General features: G+C 42.0%; 1 protein-coding gene and 1 long non-coding RNA gene across 3 annotated transcripts in view; one reads left to right on the forward strand and one right to left on the reverse strand.

The window, feature by feature from the left end:
• LOC132428315 (uncharacterized) overlaps positions 1–3,176 on the forward strand; it is a 37,038-nt gene extending 33,862 nt beyond the window's left edge. The window contains exon 4 of the long non-coding RNA XR_009520101.1: positions 2,861–3,176. This is a non-coding gene — a long non-coding RNA (uncharacterized lncRNA). The remainder of the gene's footprint in view (positions 1–2,860) is intronic.
• Positions 1–13,714, reverse strand: part of LOC132428314 (nuclear autoantigen Sp-100-like) — an 84,091-nt gene that overhangs the window by 30,535 nt on the left and 39,842 nt on the right. Inside the window, exons 5-9 of one of the 2 annotated variants that reach the window (XM_060015957.2) lie at positions 10,502–10,651; positions 7,844–7,954; positions 7,057–7,140; positions 3,183–3,236; positions 2,481–2,564 (exon numbers count right to left, since the gene is read on the reverse strand). In XM_060015957.2, the coding sequence (XP_059871940.1) occupies positions 2,481–2,564; positions 3,183–3,236; positions 7,057–7,140; positions 7,844–7,954; positions 10,502–10,651 (483 nt within the window). Of the gene's footprint in view, positions 1–2,480; positions 2,565–3,182; positions 3,237–7,056; positions 7,141–7,843; positions 7,958–10,501; positions 10,652–13,714 lie in introns of both variants that reach the window. The other variant, XM_060015956.2, reaches the window with a different exon arrangement.

The following is a 13,714-nucleotide window of genomic DNA, read 5'->3' on the forward strand; positions in this document are numbered from 1 at the left end:
GTAGATGGTGATTGAAACCCTAAGAGTACATGAAACCCCTTTGGTGAGGTACCTTGTAATCTGGGTGAGTTACAGGAGCCACTTTGATACCTGGGGACACCTTACCCTGAAAACTCACTGCTAGTGTGAACCACCCCTTGTGCCAATGTTGCTTTTGTCTCATGGTCATCTCAGATCCCACAATTTCTCCATCTCTCTCCTTTCTTTCTTTTACACTGCCCTTTTCTCTCTCTACCACTTTTCTCTCATCTTTTAACCCTTTATCTATGCAGTTATCTCTGTGTCTCATCTTTATTCCTCTCCATTGATTGCTTCCTGTATGTATCTCATTTTGTCTAGTTTTTTATGCTTCTGTCTCTGGATCTAGTTTTACCGTTGAAGTACTCCTCTTTATATTGTCACATCACTTTCTGTTTTCTCTTTGCTTCAGTTTGTTTCTCTTAATCTTATCTTGATCTTTTGGCTTAAAAAACTTACAATCTTTGTGTTTATCTATATTTTCTTCAACCACATTTGGCTTCATCTCACAGTTTACCACTTTCATTGTCACCATCTGCCTGCTTTTTTGACACTGACCACACTATTGACTATTATTACTTCTGCCAGTTCTCTATGAGCTTTCTACATCACAGGACTGTCCATCAGTCACAGACTTTATTATCATGTTTCTGGTGAACTTCCTAGAGGTATCTTGAAAATTATCCATCTTCCTCTACAAAACTTCCCAATCTCGTGATATTTGGATCTCATGTCCACTTAGAAAAACTTGACACTTACTCAGATATCTTTTAATTTGAAGAAATTTACTCAGATATCTTTTCAGCCTAATTTTTCAATTATTTCTCCTTGCATTATCCACTTAGCATCACCTCCCTCCACCCAGAAGCTGAGCTCTTCTTTCTCTTTTGGCTCCTTCAAACCTGTTGAAAACAGTCCAAATCTGTGCACAGGCCTGTCTGTATATGAGTATGTGTATTGGTGTGTGCATGTATGGCAATGTTTTGGGGGAGAGATAGGTAAAGAAGGAAGAGCTTTTCCTCTGTGCAGACAGTAAAACAAAGATAACTGAGAACTAGTATCACAATTGGCTTTTCTATCACATGCTAATAGATTGGCATCTCTTCTGAGTCTCTTCCTCTATTTATTTTTAGAGCTTTGAATCCACAGGACATTGAAGGGAAATAAGGAAACAGCAGACTGTAGATGGCAACCAAGAGACAGACTTTGATGTGGTCATGCTGATCAATGTTCGAAGCTCAGATGGGCTGAAGAAAAATACACCTGTCCAATGACTACACCTCATATCCAACAGAGATTTTCTCTGTCTCTTTCAATCTAGCCACACCTTCTCCTCCTCCTTTTCTTCAATTTTCTGCCCATCTGTGAACTTCTCTGTCCCTGATTTCTCTTAACTTCTGTGTTGATTTCTCTCATTTCATCAGTTATACTCTTAATATCTGTTCTTTTTATTTCTCTGTTCATCCTTTTTGGCATTATCCTTCTAGGTGTTCTGTATATCATACAACTTGTTCCATTCCTACCCTCTCTGTTTCTTTATGGTTTTTGCTTTTTCCCTCTCAATCTGAATATATATTTCAAAATCCACACCAATACTGGTGATTATATACCCACCAATATATATACATATATATGTATATATGTGTGTGTATGTATACACACACACACACACACACACACACACACACATATATATATATACATATGTATTTATTATCGTTGCTAAATAAGTCTTCTTGCATCAGGCACTGATACATTCCCCTGTGAATATGCCAGGTCCCTCATATCCCCTCTTTCGACTCTGATCATGTGACACAGCTCTTATCTTCCTGCCGGTTACATAAAATAGTCACCCTTTCTTACCCTTAGACATTTGTACATCTATTTCCTCATCCTAAAATGAGGAAGCAAGAGTTAGCCTTCCTAAGACTTAGAGATTTTCTGGTAACAGAGTAAGATCTCATTTGCCAAAGGAATTTAAAATATCATGGTACAATCCAACTACAATGTGATGAATATCTGTCACAGACTATACTAAAGTTTGAGAATGGTGGATCTGAAGCTTTTATTTCTGTCTATAATTACACAGAAGGACCAGTTGTCTTTTGAGGCTTTTACGATTACAAATGACATTAATGTCAACCAGTATATCACTATAGAAATCTAGGATCTTAGTGTTAGCAGGCATGACAGTAAGTGTTTAAAAAGAGACCATCATTTTGGTGATTATTTCTGCTATAGGAATATAAAATTACATACATTTAGTGAATGTGAGTCATTCTATTAAACATGAATTTATAATAATTTCCTGCCTCTTTCCATTTTCTAAAATCCGAAAAGTAGTTCCCAGGATTAACTGGATACAAGGTAGTCAAGGTCTCAGAATAAAATGCACCAGGAAACAGTGTCTTTTCATTCCTGACATTCTGCAGGCCAAGGCTTGGCATCCTAATCTTCTTTACCTGACCCATTTCTCAGGAGTGAGGTAGACATTTCCTGAGGCTCATCTTCGTTACTCAATTCTGAAGTGTCACCACTGCTGATCCCTGCAGAAAAAAGTAAAATTCCTTTACAGTCTCAGCCTGTGTCCTAGGACCTATACAGCATGGAGTTCTTTAAAAGGAAATCTGGAAAGGGGAAGCTTATGTAGAAGAGGTAGGAATATTCCTACCACCAGGCCCCCTACGGCTCCATCTGACCTCCTGGTCAAGGTTGCTCCAGGGACCACCCCCAAGGCCGGGACTGGACACAGCTTTGCCATGGAAGGCACTCACTTTGGTCACTTCTTTACCCTTTCCTCTTGTCTGCACATACTTCTGCTTCCACTTTGTTTCTTATCCAGGGGGACCGTGGAAGCAACATTTTCAAGATGTCAGAGCCTCCATCAGCTGGGCCCTCAGTGAGCACCCCTCCACCCTGGGAACCACTTTATCCTTTTATGTGAGTGAAGAATAAACCTGTACTGCACTTGTGACACTGAACTTCTTGAGGCCTACAAGTAACATCAATTAGCCCAGCTCACCTAATTCAACATGTATAATGTGAATCATCTAAAATGCCAACAAGTTTATCATTTGATTTTAAAGGATATTACCAAAAATTTGAATGAAGCTCTTGTAGCAAAGAAAGATATTTGTTACAGAAAGAGTTTTGATTGTTCTTACGTCTTTTCCTGTTGCTTATGCTGCAAATTGATGTGTTTTCAATATCCCAAGGATCTAGGAAGGAAAGGAAAATACAACCAGTAATCTATATCTAAAAGGTAGTAAATCTTATGACTACTCACACTGTAGACAGGATTTGGACTATAAAGACACAATGATGATCATTTCTGTCTCTTCTGTCTAAAGGAAGTGAGCTCTACCAAATGGAGCAAAGGCCCCCCCAGTCCTTTAGCCCTAATTACAAAGTCAAAGAAGTTTTGAAAGCCAATATTTTTTCACAGGTTTGTACTAACTAGTTTGGCAATGAATCTGGACTTCAGCTGCCGTGAGTCCAATAAAATATTTATCACAGTTGTTGTGAATTCGCACAATTTGCTGCAGGAACACTAATACAGTATATTTGAGAATGAGATTCTGTCCCAGACCCTACTGGAGTGTTTTATAACAAATAGGATATACACCACACTGTCTTTCTAAAATAATAAAACATCATATCTTACCTCTGGCTTTAAAGATTTTGAATAAACGATCATGAATTTTTGCTAAGAGTCCAGGTGGTTAGTTCTGACTCTTCCAATAATTGTCCATATGTGATGTGTAAAGATCCTTAAATGTTTATGTGCTGGAGTTTCCTCATCTGTGAAATGAGGGAACAAGAGTTTTCTGACCTACCTTTTAGGTTGTTGTAAACATAAAATGATACCTTATTTGTGAAGATGTTTTCAAATATCACTATACATGCCAATGTCATGTTGCAGGTAATGCTGGGTTCCTACCTGGCTCTGCCTTTTACTCTCCATGTGAGTTCATAAAAGACCCTCAAACATTACCAACTCCAGTTTCGTCATCTATAAACCTGGGATAACCTGGTTACCCTAACTCCCTGTTAAGGTTTTTGTAAAAACAAAGGGAAGCTTTATTTATAAAAACCCTATGAGAAATCACCATGTAAGCCAATGATTTAGCTATAATTGGGGTTTGAGGGTATTTGGTCTTAAGCTATTTTTCCATCAATAATTTAATAGAAGCACAAATTATTCTGTGAAGTCTTTCTAAGGTGGGGACTAATGACAATATTAACAACATATAGAGGAATGCTGTGCTTAGTATGCTCCATAGAATGAAAGCATGCTGAGGAAGAAGTACACTATTTCCACTCTTTAGCATTAATAGATACGATAGTGTGTAGTAAAAGGTATAATTTTACTAGCATATTTTTGCTACATCTTCAATATATCAATTGACTGGGCTGATCCAGTTAAACAACAGTTTCTGTACAATGCCTTCTTGCCTCCTTCCACTTCCCAACAGGGCCAGAAAAGTTAAATGTGGAAAATGATATCCTAGAATGAATCAAATCAAGGCATGTGGAGAATGCTCAGAATAAGATTCACCAGGAAAACAGAGCTCTGGGTTTACACTCGGGATATTTGCTGTCCATGGCTGCAATCCTTATCTTCCTACATGAGCCATCTGGGATCATGAGCAGGTGGCTTCTCTGGCCCCTCCTCCCTCACTTGGTTCTAAAAAGTCAAGGTTATTGGTCACTGCACAAAGGAACAGGATTCTCGAGGGGTTTGGACGTGTGGCCAAGGAACCCATTCAGCAGGAATTTCCCTCGTGAGAAAACTTGCAGAAGTCTTGAAAAGCCATGCGAGGCATGGCCTGCACCCAGGCCACTCTGGGCTGCCTTTCTAAGTCATCTGCTATGTAGGTTAGTGATGTTCCATTCCCTGTTCCCAGAGCAGAGACAATTCAAATGCAAGGGGCAACTTTGCTCTGCTTGAACCTTACCCTCCTTCCCTTCTCTCTCTTCTACTTCTGACCCCTTCTGTTGTCTTTTCAAGCTTCCTTCATCTGCTGTTTCTCATGTAGGGTACCTTGGAGACCTTGTGTTCAGGACCTTGTGTGAGCCTACTCTCCTCACCTCCTCCCACCCCCTGCCAACCTGGTGCCCTCCTGAACTATTTGCAAGCCTGGGAAATAATTTTCTCATGTGTCTGAGCCGTAGATGTGTTTTAGGACTATCTTCTAGAGCAGTCTTCCTACCAGTACTAAGACAAAAGTGTTCCCTAAAAACTGCAACAAATCTACATTTTACTTTGATAGATCTAGTGAGCAATTAGATTGAGTGTATTATTTAAAATATTGCTCTTTTGTAGCACCAAGATCAGGTAACATTCTATTTCTTCTTAGAACTGTTCCTAGTGTGTTTCCATAAATAGGTATGTTTCTGATATTGTCTAGGTCTGAAAAGTAGAAAGGGACAAAAATTCACCAACTGTACACTACAGAGACACAGATCTTATGCAACTCAGGCTACCCATAGGATTGAGGAAATAACATTTTGATAATCATTTCGAGCTTCAATTTTACAAGAAAATAATGCAGAATCCAGGACGCTAGCCTTGTTATTCCCTTCAGTCTCCCATGAGACTTTGTAGAGAACTTGAAACATTTATGTGATTGTGTTTCCTCATCTAAAAGCAAGGGTTACAATGTCCATCCTGCTTAGCCCTTAAGGTTGTCGTAAGATATTTTTTGCAAAGGTCCTTTGAAAAATCACTGTATATGCCATGACTTGTTGAAGAATTCTGTCAAAAACAGTCCTTTGGGTTTCAGAATGCCTTATATGAAGTCTTTATTTCTGCTAACACTAGGTAGCTGGACAAGTTATGACATGATTCAAGTTTGTGATCAGATGATAATATGACCTTCCAGTAAAGGAATACAGCCCACCCTTGAACAATATGGGTTTGAACTGCACAGGTCCACTTAAACTCAGATTTTTTCCATACTAAATACTACAGCAGGACTTCCCTCGTGGCGCGGTGGTGGAGAATCTGCCTGCCAATGCAGGGGACAAGGGTCCGATCCCTGGTCTGGGAAGATCCCACATGCTGCAGAGCAACTAAGCCCGTGTGCCACAACTACTGAGCCTTCCGCACCACAACTAGTGAAGCCCATGCACCTAGAGCCCGTGCTCCACAACTAGAGAAAGCCCCTGCTCAGCAACGAAGACCCAACACAGCCAAAAAAAAAAAAAAAAGAAATTAAATACTATAGCACTAAACGATCCACAGTTGGTGGAATTCATGGATGCCACCTGCGTGTATGGAGGGCTGACTCTTAAGTTATAGGCAGATGTTTGACTGCACTGGAGGTTGGTGCCCTTAACCCACGCATTGCCAACCGTATTTAGCTTTCTGTTCTTTGTAGAAATCACTGCATAAATCCACCACTTCATAGGCATAGCAACTAGTAGGTTTTTTTTTTTTTGGCTGCGCGCAGGCTTTCTCTAGTTGCGACGAGTGGGGGCTATTCTTTGTTGCGGTGCACGGGCCTCTCATCACGGTGGCTTCTCTTGCTGTGGAGCACGGGATCTAGGCACACGGGCTCAGTAGTTGTGGCACGTGGGCTCAGTAGTTGTGGCATGCGGGCTCTAGAGCGCAGGCTCAGCAGCTGTGGCGCACGGGCTTAGTTACTCCGTGGCATGTGGGATCTTCCCAGACCAGGGCTCAAACCCGTGTCCCCTGAATTGGCAGGCGGATTCTTAACCACTGTGCCACCAGGGAAGCCCACAGCTAGTAGTTTTAAACACACTCATTACTTTGCTGGCCTATTTCTACTATATAATCAATACAGGGTATGTATATTTATTAATGGGACCCAATAGTTAATAGGCCTCATCCTCAGATATAGATTTCATATCTCTCTGCATTTCCCATAAAAGTCCAGTAAAATAAAGACAGAGAATAGGATTCCAGAGTAAACTGGAACCATGCTACAGAAGGGGCTCAGAATAAGATGCTCAGGAAACAGTGACTCTAGTTCAGGTTCCTGCAGCCTAGGCCTGGCTCTCCCACTTCCTTACCAGACGCCTTTCTCAGTGCTGATGTGGAGGGTTCTGGGGACATGTCTCCATCACTGGATTCTGCGGAGTCCTCACTGCTGATCACTGCACAGAGGAACAAAACCACTTAGGATCTCAGGGTGGAGCCCACACAGCAGGAAACCTCAGAATGAGAGCACTAGGAAGATCTAGAAGCTAGGTTAACTCAAGGCACCGTGACCTGTGCTTGAATGTGTGTGACCTGCAGGTTTCTCCAGGTCCTGCACAAAACGTGATGATATTCACAGAGGGCAGCTTTGCCCATTCTGCCAACACTCTTCTTCCCTCACCCTCATTCTACCTCTTACCACCACCCTCAATCTACCTCTGACCCTCTACTTCATTCTACTTCTTTCTTTCATTCTTATTTTATTTCTTTACCTTCCTCTTGGCTTGGCCAATTTTCCCTACTTATGCCTCTCTTTCTGGGGATGGTATCTCTTTATACCTCGCTTTGTCTTCATGTGTTTCTTTTCCATCTCCTCTCTTGAATACCTTGGGTCTCTGATTTTTTCCCTTTTCTTTATCTTGTACCCCCATACTTTCCTCTCTTGCCTTAGAAATTGTCTCTTGGACATCAATACTTATTATTTACCCCTTTTGTCTTTTGCTATTTTTCCAGTTCCTGGGGAATCTCTTCTGCTAAACTCACTGCACAGGGCACTGGTTCCCTCCCCTTCCTGCCTCTGTCCGGGGCCACCAGCCTCTGACCTGCCCCAGCCTCTTGCCCTGTTCCTGTGATTCCTGCTCCACACTGTGTCAGCCTTACCTATTACATCAGGTGCCTCAACTTCGGGGTTAAAAAATGGCTTTTCCTTCTTTATATCCTCCAGAAGGACAGAACAGGAATTGATTTGAAATCCATGGTTGGGTAACGTTGCTTCTGGATCAAATTGTAATGAATGAAGAATTTTAATTTGGCACTCCAAAAGGTAGTAAGCACTGTTCATTAGCATTAACAGCCTTCTCCTTGTAATTCCACTGCAGGAGGGAGGCTTCACCCCGACCCTTCTCCTTGCTGCTGTTCAACTCTGTCCCTTTGTGTCTCTCTCAATTCTCAGGTTTGTTTTTACTTTCTTTTCACTTACTTTTCTCATCTTTTGATGATTTTTCGCTTTTCAAAAATAAAAATCACAATTGCAGTATAACCCATAGATAAAAATGCATAAATCATAAATTTTGAATTATCACAGAACAAGCATATCTGGGTAACCATCACTTTGGTCAAGTAATAGGAGATTACTAACACTCCAGAAACCTCTTAGAGATGCCCCACTAACTGTCCAGATGTATCTTGCTCAAGTTAACCACCACTTTGACACTTTTAATACCATAGATGATTGATTTTACTAGTTCAAAATTTATACAAATTTATATAAGTGGAATCATTCACTCTTGCTCACTCTCTGTGTCCCTCTGGCTTTCCAGGGGCAGGGGTGGATTTGGCTTCTTTAGTCAACATGTGTGTGATAGTCATCTGTATCCATTTCATATATTTATCTTCACCACTATATAATATTCCTTTATAGAAATTATCCATTAAAAAATAAAACCATAAAATACCCATTTTTGCTGGCTCAAGCTCTAGAATACTATGAATAATGCTATGATGAACATTCTTTTGTATGTGTTTTGATGAAGATAATATGCATTTCTGTTGATCTGTTGAGGAATGTAATTGCTGAGTCATAGGCTATGTGTAAAGTTAGGATTGACAGAAGTGACAAAACCATGGTTGGCTTAATCCACTAAGTTTTGGGACTATTTTTTTATACAGCAATAGATAACTGATACAGCTTCCAAATAGCGATGTCCATCAGATCTTTGAATACAGATCTTCAAGCACTTGGAGGAATGAGTCTAGAGATAGGTCTGGCTGGAGATGTACATCTAGGAATCAATAGATGATGGATGGTACTGAAACCATGGGGAGGGTGAGATGCCTGAGGAGAGGACTATTTTTATCTGAGGGGGTTACAGGGCTATTTTGATCATTGCAGATACCTTACCCTTCTCAATGGTATTAGGAACAGTCCCTTGTGTCTTCTTTTCTGATGACTGTCTCCTCAAATGGGGCAATGTCTTGATTTGTCTCCTCTCTCTGTTTGGCCCACTCTCTACCAATTTTTAATTAATTGTCCTTTAAGTTATTCTCCTTGTGCCTCTCCTACCCCCATTTTTCTATTTATTGGTATTCTTTTTCATCTGTATCTTTCTCTATTCATCTCTTTTCCTCTACATTTGTAATCACTGTCCCCAGGGTCCAGCAGGGTCTAGGACCAGGCAAAGGAGGTGCCTGGGGCACACAAATGTGCCAAGGGTAAGATAATCCTTATATGTGCCCCAGGGTCTCACCCTAGACCTGAGCCTGCTGTCCCGTACCTGCTTTTTCAATGTATCCATTCTCCGTTACGTTTCCTACTTTCTCCTACTCTATCCCTGTTTCTTAATTATTATTATGACCTGCGTATGTCTCCTCTATATCAATTTTGTCTTTCTATATATTTTCCTCATTTAAGCATTCAAATCATCACCAAAGTTCTCCCTGTGTGCCACTGTCCGACAAACCACATCCCTCTACCTGCCACTTCCTTCTAAAAGGCCCTTCACCTGGGCTTCCTTACTTGCAAATCTGACCTGCAACATCTTACATGATTTACATGTTTCTGTTATAACCTCTGAAAAGGAAGTTGCAACTTATTTCTTTTCATCACCTCCACAACATGGCATTATTTTGATTCCATGTCAATTTATCTAAAATCTATCTCACTCTTGTACTTTGTTATTTGGTGCTCCACAGTCCACCTTTTCCTATTCTTCCTCTTTGCATTCTCTTCCCAGGGACACCCCATCCACTAAAGAGCTCAGCTCTCCTTCTCCCTCGCAACTTACACCTGCTAAAATCAGCCAGAGGTTGTGGAGAAGGCTGTGTGTCTTGGACAGTGTTAGGATTGGGAAGGGGTGTATTGGTATGGGAGAACAAAGGAGAGCTTTTACTCTCATAGAAAAACAAAGATGGAATTAGAAAATTGGTAAGTAATTACTTTCTTCCTCATAAGGCAATGGGCTGGGTGTCTCTTTTCTTGCATCACCATTATTTGATTGGATAGGTACTTGTTCGCAGGACTCTGAAGATAAAAAAGACTGGAGCCGATCTCTCCCTGACTTGTTCGACTTTTGTTTCTGTCTCTCTTCCCCGGTGGGGCTCTGCAACTCTTTGCCTTCTGTCTCTTAGTTTTTCCTTTCTCACTTTCTTCCTCCAGGTCTCTCCCATCAATATATCAGGCCCCATTCCTGCCCTCTGTGTATCTGTGTGATTTTCCCCTTCTTTGTTAATAGATGTCTTGAGTGGTGCATTACTTCCTTCTCTGCCACTAGTCAGGACCTCTTGGCCATTCCACACTCACGCAAACCCAGCCAGTCTTACCTGCTGGTTCAGACCCTTGGGCACCTTGTTCATTTGCTTGTTGGCTTTCTAGTGCATCGATTGGGTCACTGGTTGTATCTTGCCTCGTTGCATTTATCTGTTCTGTTTCACCGAGGTGATCCAAGAGTGCATTTTCAGGTGAGGTCGTACCTAAATCATGTTTTGATTCATCATACTTTGTTTTCCTCTGGCATCAGTCAGCGTCCAACAGGAAAATACAAACATTTTTAAGCTTTTAAAGCAGAGGAAATTTAATCCAGGGATTGGTTACTTGGTGAATGGAAGAGCAGAGAAGATCAAGTGGAAGAATGCAGCAACCTGAAGCACAGTCAACAGAAAGCTATGGGAGGGACGGGGGGTGGGCTCATGGGCTGAGGTCACTGGGTAGGCAGAAGCTGGACCGTGGCTGGCCTGCCTGGTGGAAGGTGGAGTCAAGGCTGTGATGCAGCCACTCCTAGAATTGCCACTGGAGATAGTGGTGGGGCAACACCTGGCTTCTCCCTTATTCCCACTCTCTTACTAGTGTCTCCCACGTTAGGAGCCCAGCGGGGAGCCAGAAGCAAGGGGAGCTGGCAAGCAAGTCCGCAGGGGCCAGTGGCCAGAGAGCAAGGGCAGAGCAGGGGAGGGTAAGGAATGAGGCCCTGGGTAAACCACCCAGGACCGGCACACACGCCCTTCCCCCATGGCAAACCTTCTCTGCTCATTATTGATTCCATCCACCCATCCCACTCTGTTCCCACCAACCTCAATAATGTATGAATACATAGACATATTTTTCAGTGCAGTGTGGATTTTTCTCATTTAGTGCTTTTCTAAACAAAGTAATTTACATAAAGCATGATTTAAAATTATTTCCCAAGGTTTTAATACAGAACGTGGGTCCTGGTGCATGCTTTGTGCCACATCCTGGTGGGCATGAGACACAGCCCTTCCTGTCCCTGTGCATGTCACAGCCCGCCGTACTTGTTGGGTCACACTCTTGGACACACTTATTGGTGGCCTGTCGTGTATCATTTGGGTCCTAGGTTGAAGTTTCTCTCTTCATTGCTCGCCATCACTGAGATGCTCTGGGATTCCACTTCCTGGCAGGGTTGCCCCCAGACCACACTGTGAGTTTTAAAGAATTTCATTGCCTCCTCCCTCCACTCCCCCCCACCCCCCGCCACACACACACATGTAGAATCCCTTCTCTCTGCTCCTTACTCGTCGCAGTGCCATCCACTCACCCCTTCCTGTTCCCACCAGCTGTACGAATAGATGAATGGCTAATATGTATTCATACATTTTGGGGTATTTTAAAATGTTAACTTTCTGAATAAGTGTGATTTGGTAAAAGTATAACTGTGTTTTCAGAAATCACTCTGAAAGTTTTTTCTTTTCTAAAAATGTATTACTAATTTAGAACATTCTTTCTTAAATAACACATCCCGACTGGAAGCTACATAATAAGAGCCTTTCATATTGTGGGAGGTTCCCTGAGCCTCTTCTATGTCCCTTAATTCCTAAGGAGAGTCATGGAATAAAGATTTATAATTTATTATAGACTAGTGTGCTCTAAGCATGGGGAAACTATGACCCTCAATTTATCTTCCTGGGCCAGAAGTTGGTATTGCTTTTATCACTGCTCTTCCAGCCTGGGGAATCAGTAAATCCAACGGACATCTGTGAGAGAAGAAAATCCCAAAGTTTACTATAATGGTTAAAAGCTTAGACTCTGGCACCAGATATAAATAATGATGATAATTAAATGTAGTAATAATAACAAATGCACGGAACACTGATGAACCCCCAGGCATGATTGTAAGTGCTTTACATGATATGACTTGTTTAAAATCCAGCACCCTCTGAAGTAGGTACTATTATCATGTCCTTTTTAAAGATGTTGAAACTGAGGGACAAAAAGAGGTAGTCACTTCCCTGAGATCGCGAGGTAGAATTTGAAGCTAGGCCATGGGCACCTGAATTCCTGCTGTGACGCTATTCACAGCAGAGTTCAATCCCAATTCTCAGTTGGGTGACCTTGTGCAAATAACCAAACTCTCTAAGCTGATACTTTTTCCTCTGAAAAACAAGGGTAATATATACCTCATTTTCAGGTTTGAGGGAAGATGAAATAAACTATTAGCTGCATCAATATACAGTATACTGTGATCGGAAAAATCAAATCATTATGATTAATGTTTTAGATTAACAATATATTTTTTTGTACCAGTATTTTTTACTCAGGATCAAACACATGCTGAATACCTAGTATCAGTCATTCTGGGTAATGCATTTGCATCATTGTTCCATTTCATAGCCTCATGACAGATAGGTATGATGATCCCTACATTACAAATGAGAACACTGAGACTCAGGGAAATAATAATATTTTAAATAATAACACTATTAAGAGTGTTATGGGCTAATGGAGGTCAAGCGCTGTAAGCAGTGGTTATTAGTTGCTAAAGTACCAAAGGTTTCTTTCGGATGCCTTCCTGGTGTTTGGAGGGCAGCTCCTGGCCTCTGCTCCAGGGATGGAGGGAGAGGGTTTGCACGGGAGGCAATTGGTGTCCATGGCCCTGGGTGAGGGACCCGGCAGGGGAGGTACCCTGTCCCCTGAGGAACGCTCATCACCTGCTCCCCCGCCACTGTGGCTGCAGCACTGACCACTGCTGCACATGACATCAAAGCACTGAGGTCGCTGCCTGATCAAGCAGGACAGAGCAGAAAACTGTGAAGCCAGGCACCTGGGCAAAAGGTCCAGGCCCAGAGCCTTCAGGGACTGGCAGCAAGTGCGTTTAAGGAGCGTGGAAGGAGCCACCCTCCCAGGCAACCCAGAGTACGAAGACTCTGTTATCTAAATCCTCGGAGAAATTGCAGGTGCAAAGACTGACAATTTTTTGTTACAAAGCAGCAGCCACTCCGCCCCCAAAACAATCCAGAATGGGACACAAGCAGCAAAGGATCATAGAACAGAGTCAAGAACAGACCATCATAAGATGAGGACTCTCTGCAACACCAAGTCCGGCCTTGACAGGAGTTTTCCCAAGTCCGTAGGGGGGAAAATTAAAAGTTTATCTCAGATATTGAAGCATGGGCTGTGCCAACCTCCCCTAATCCCTTTTTTATAGGTAAGAAGCTTAAGAGCCCCTGCAGATATCAATACAGAGACCATCTGGACCTGGTGGATCTCATCCAACTCTTGTAGTCAAACTCCAGTCCATAGACTGG

This window comes from Delphinus delphis, chromosome 7 (assembly GCF_949987515.2).
Source record: "Delphinus delphis chromosome 7, mDelDel1.2, whole genome shotgun sequence".
NCBI lineage: Eukaryota > Metazoa > Chordata > Mammalia > Artiodactyla > Delphinidae > Delphinus > Delphinus delphis.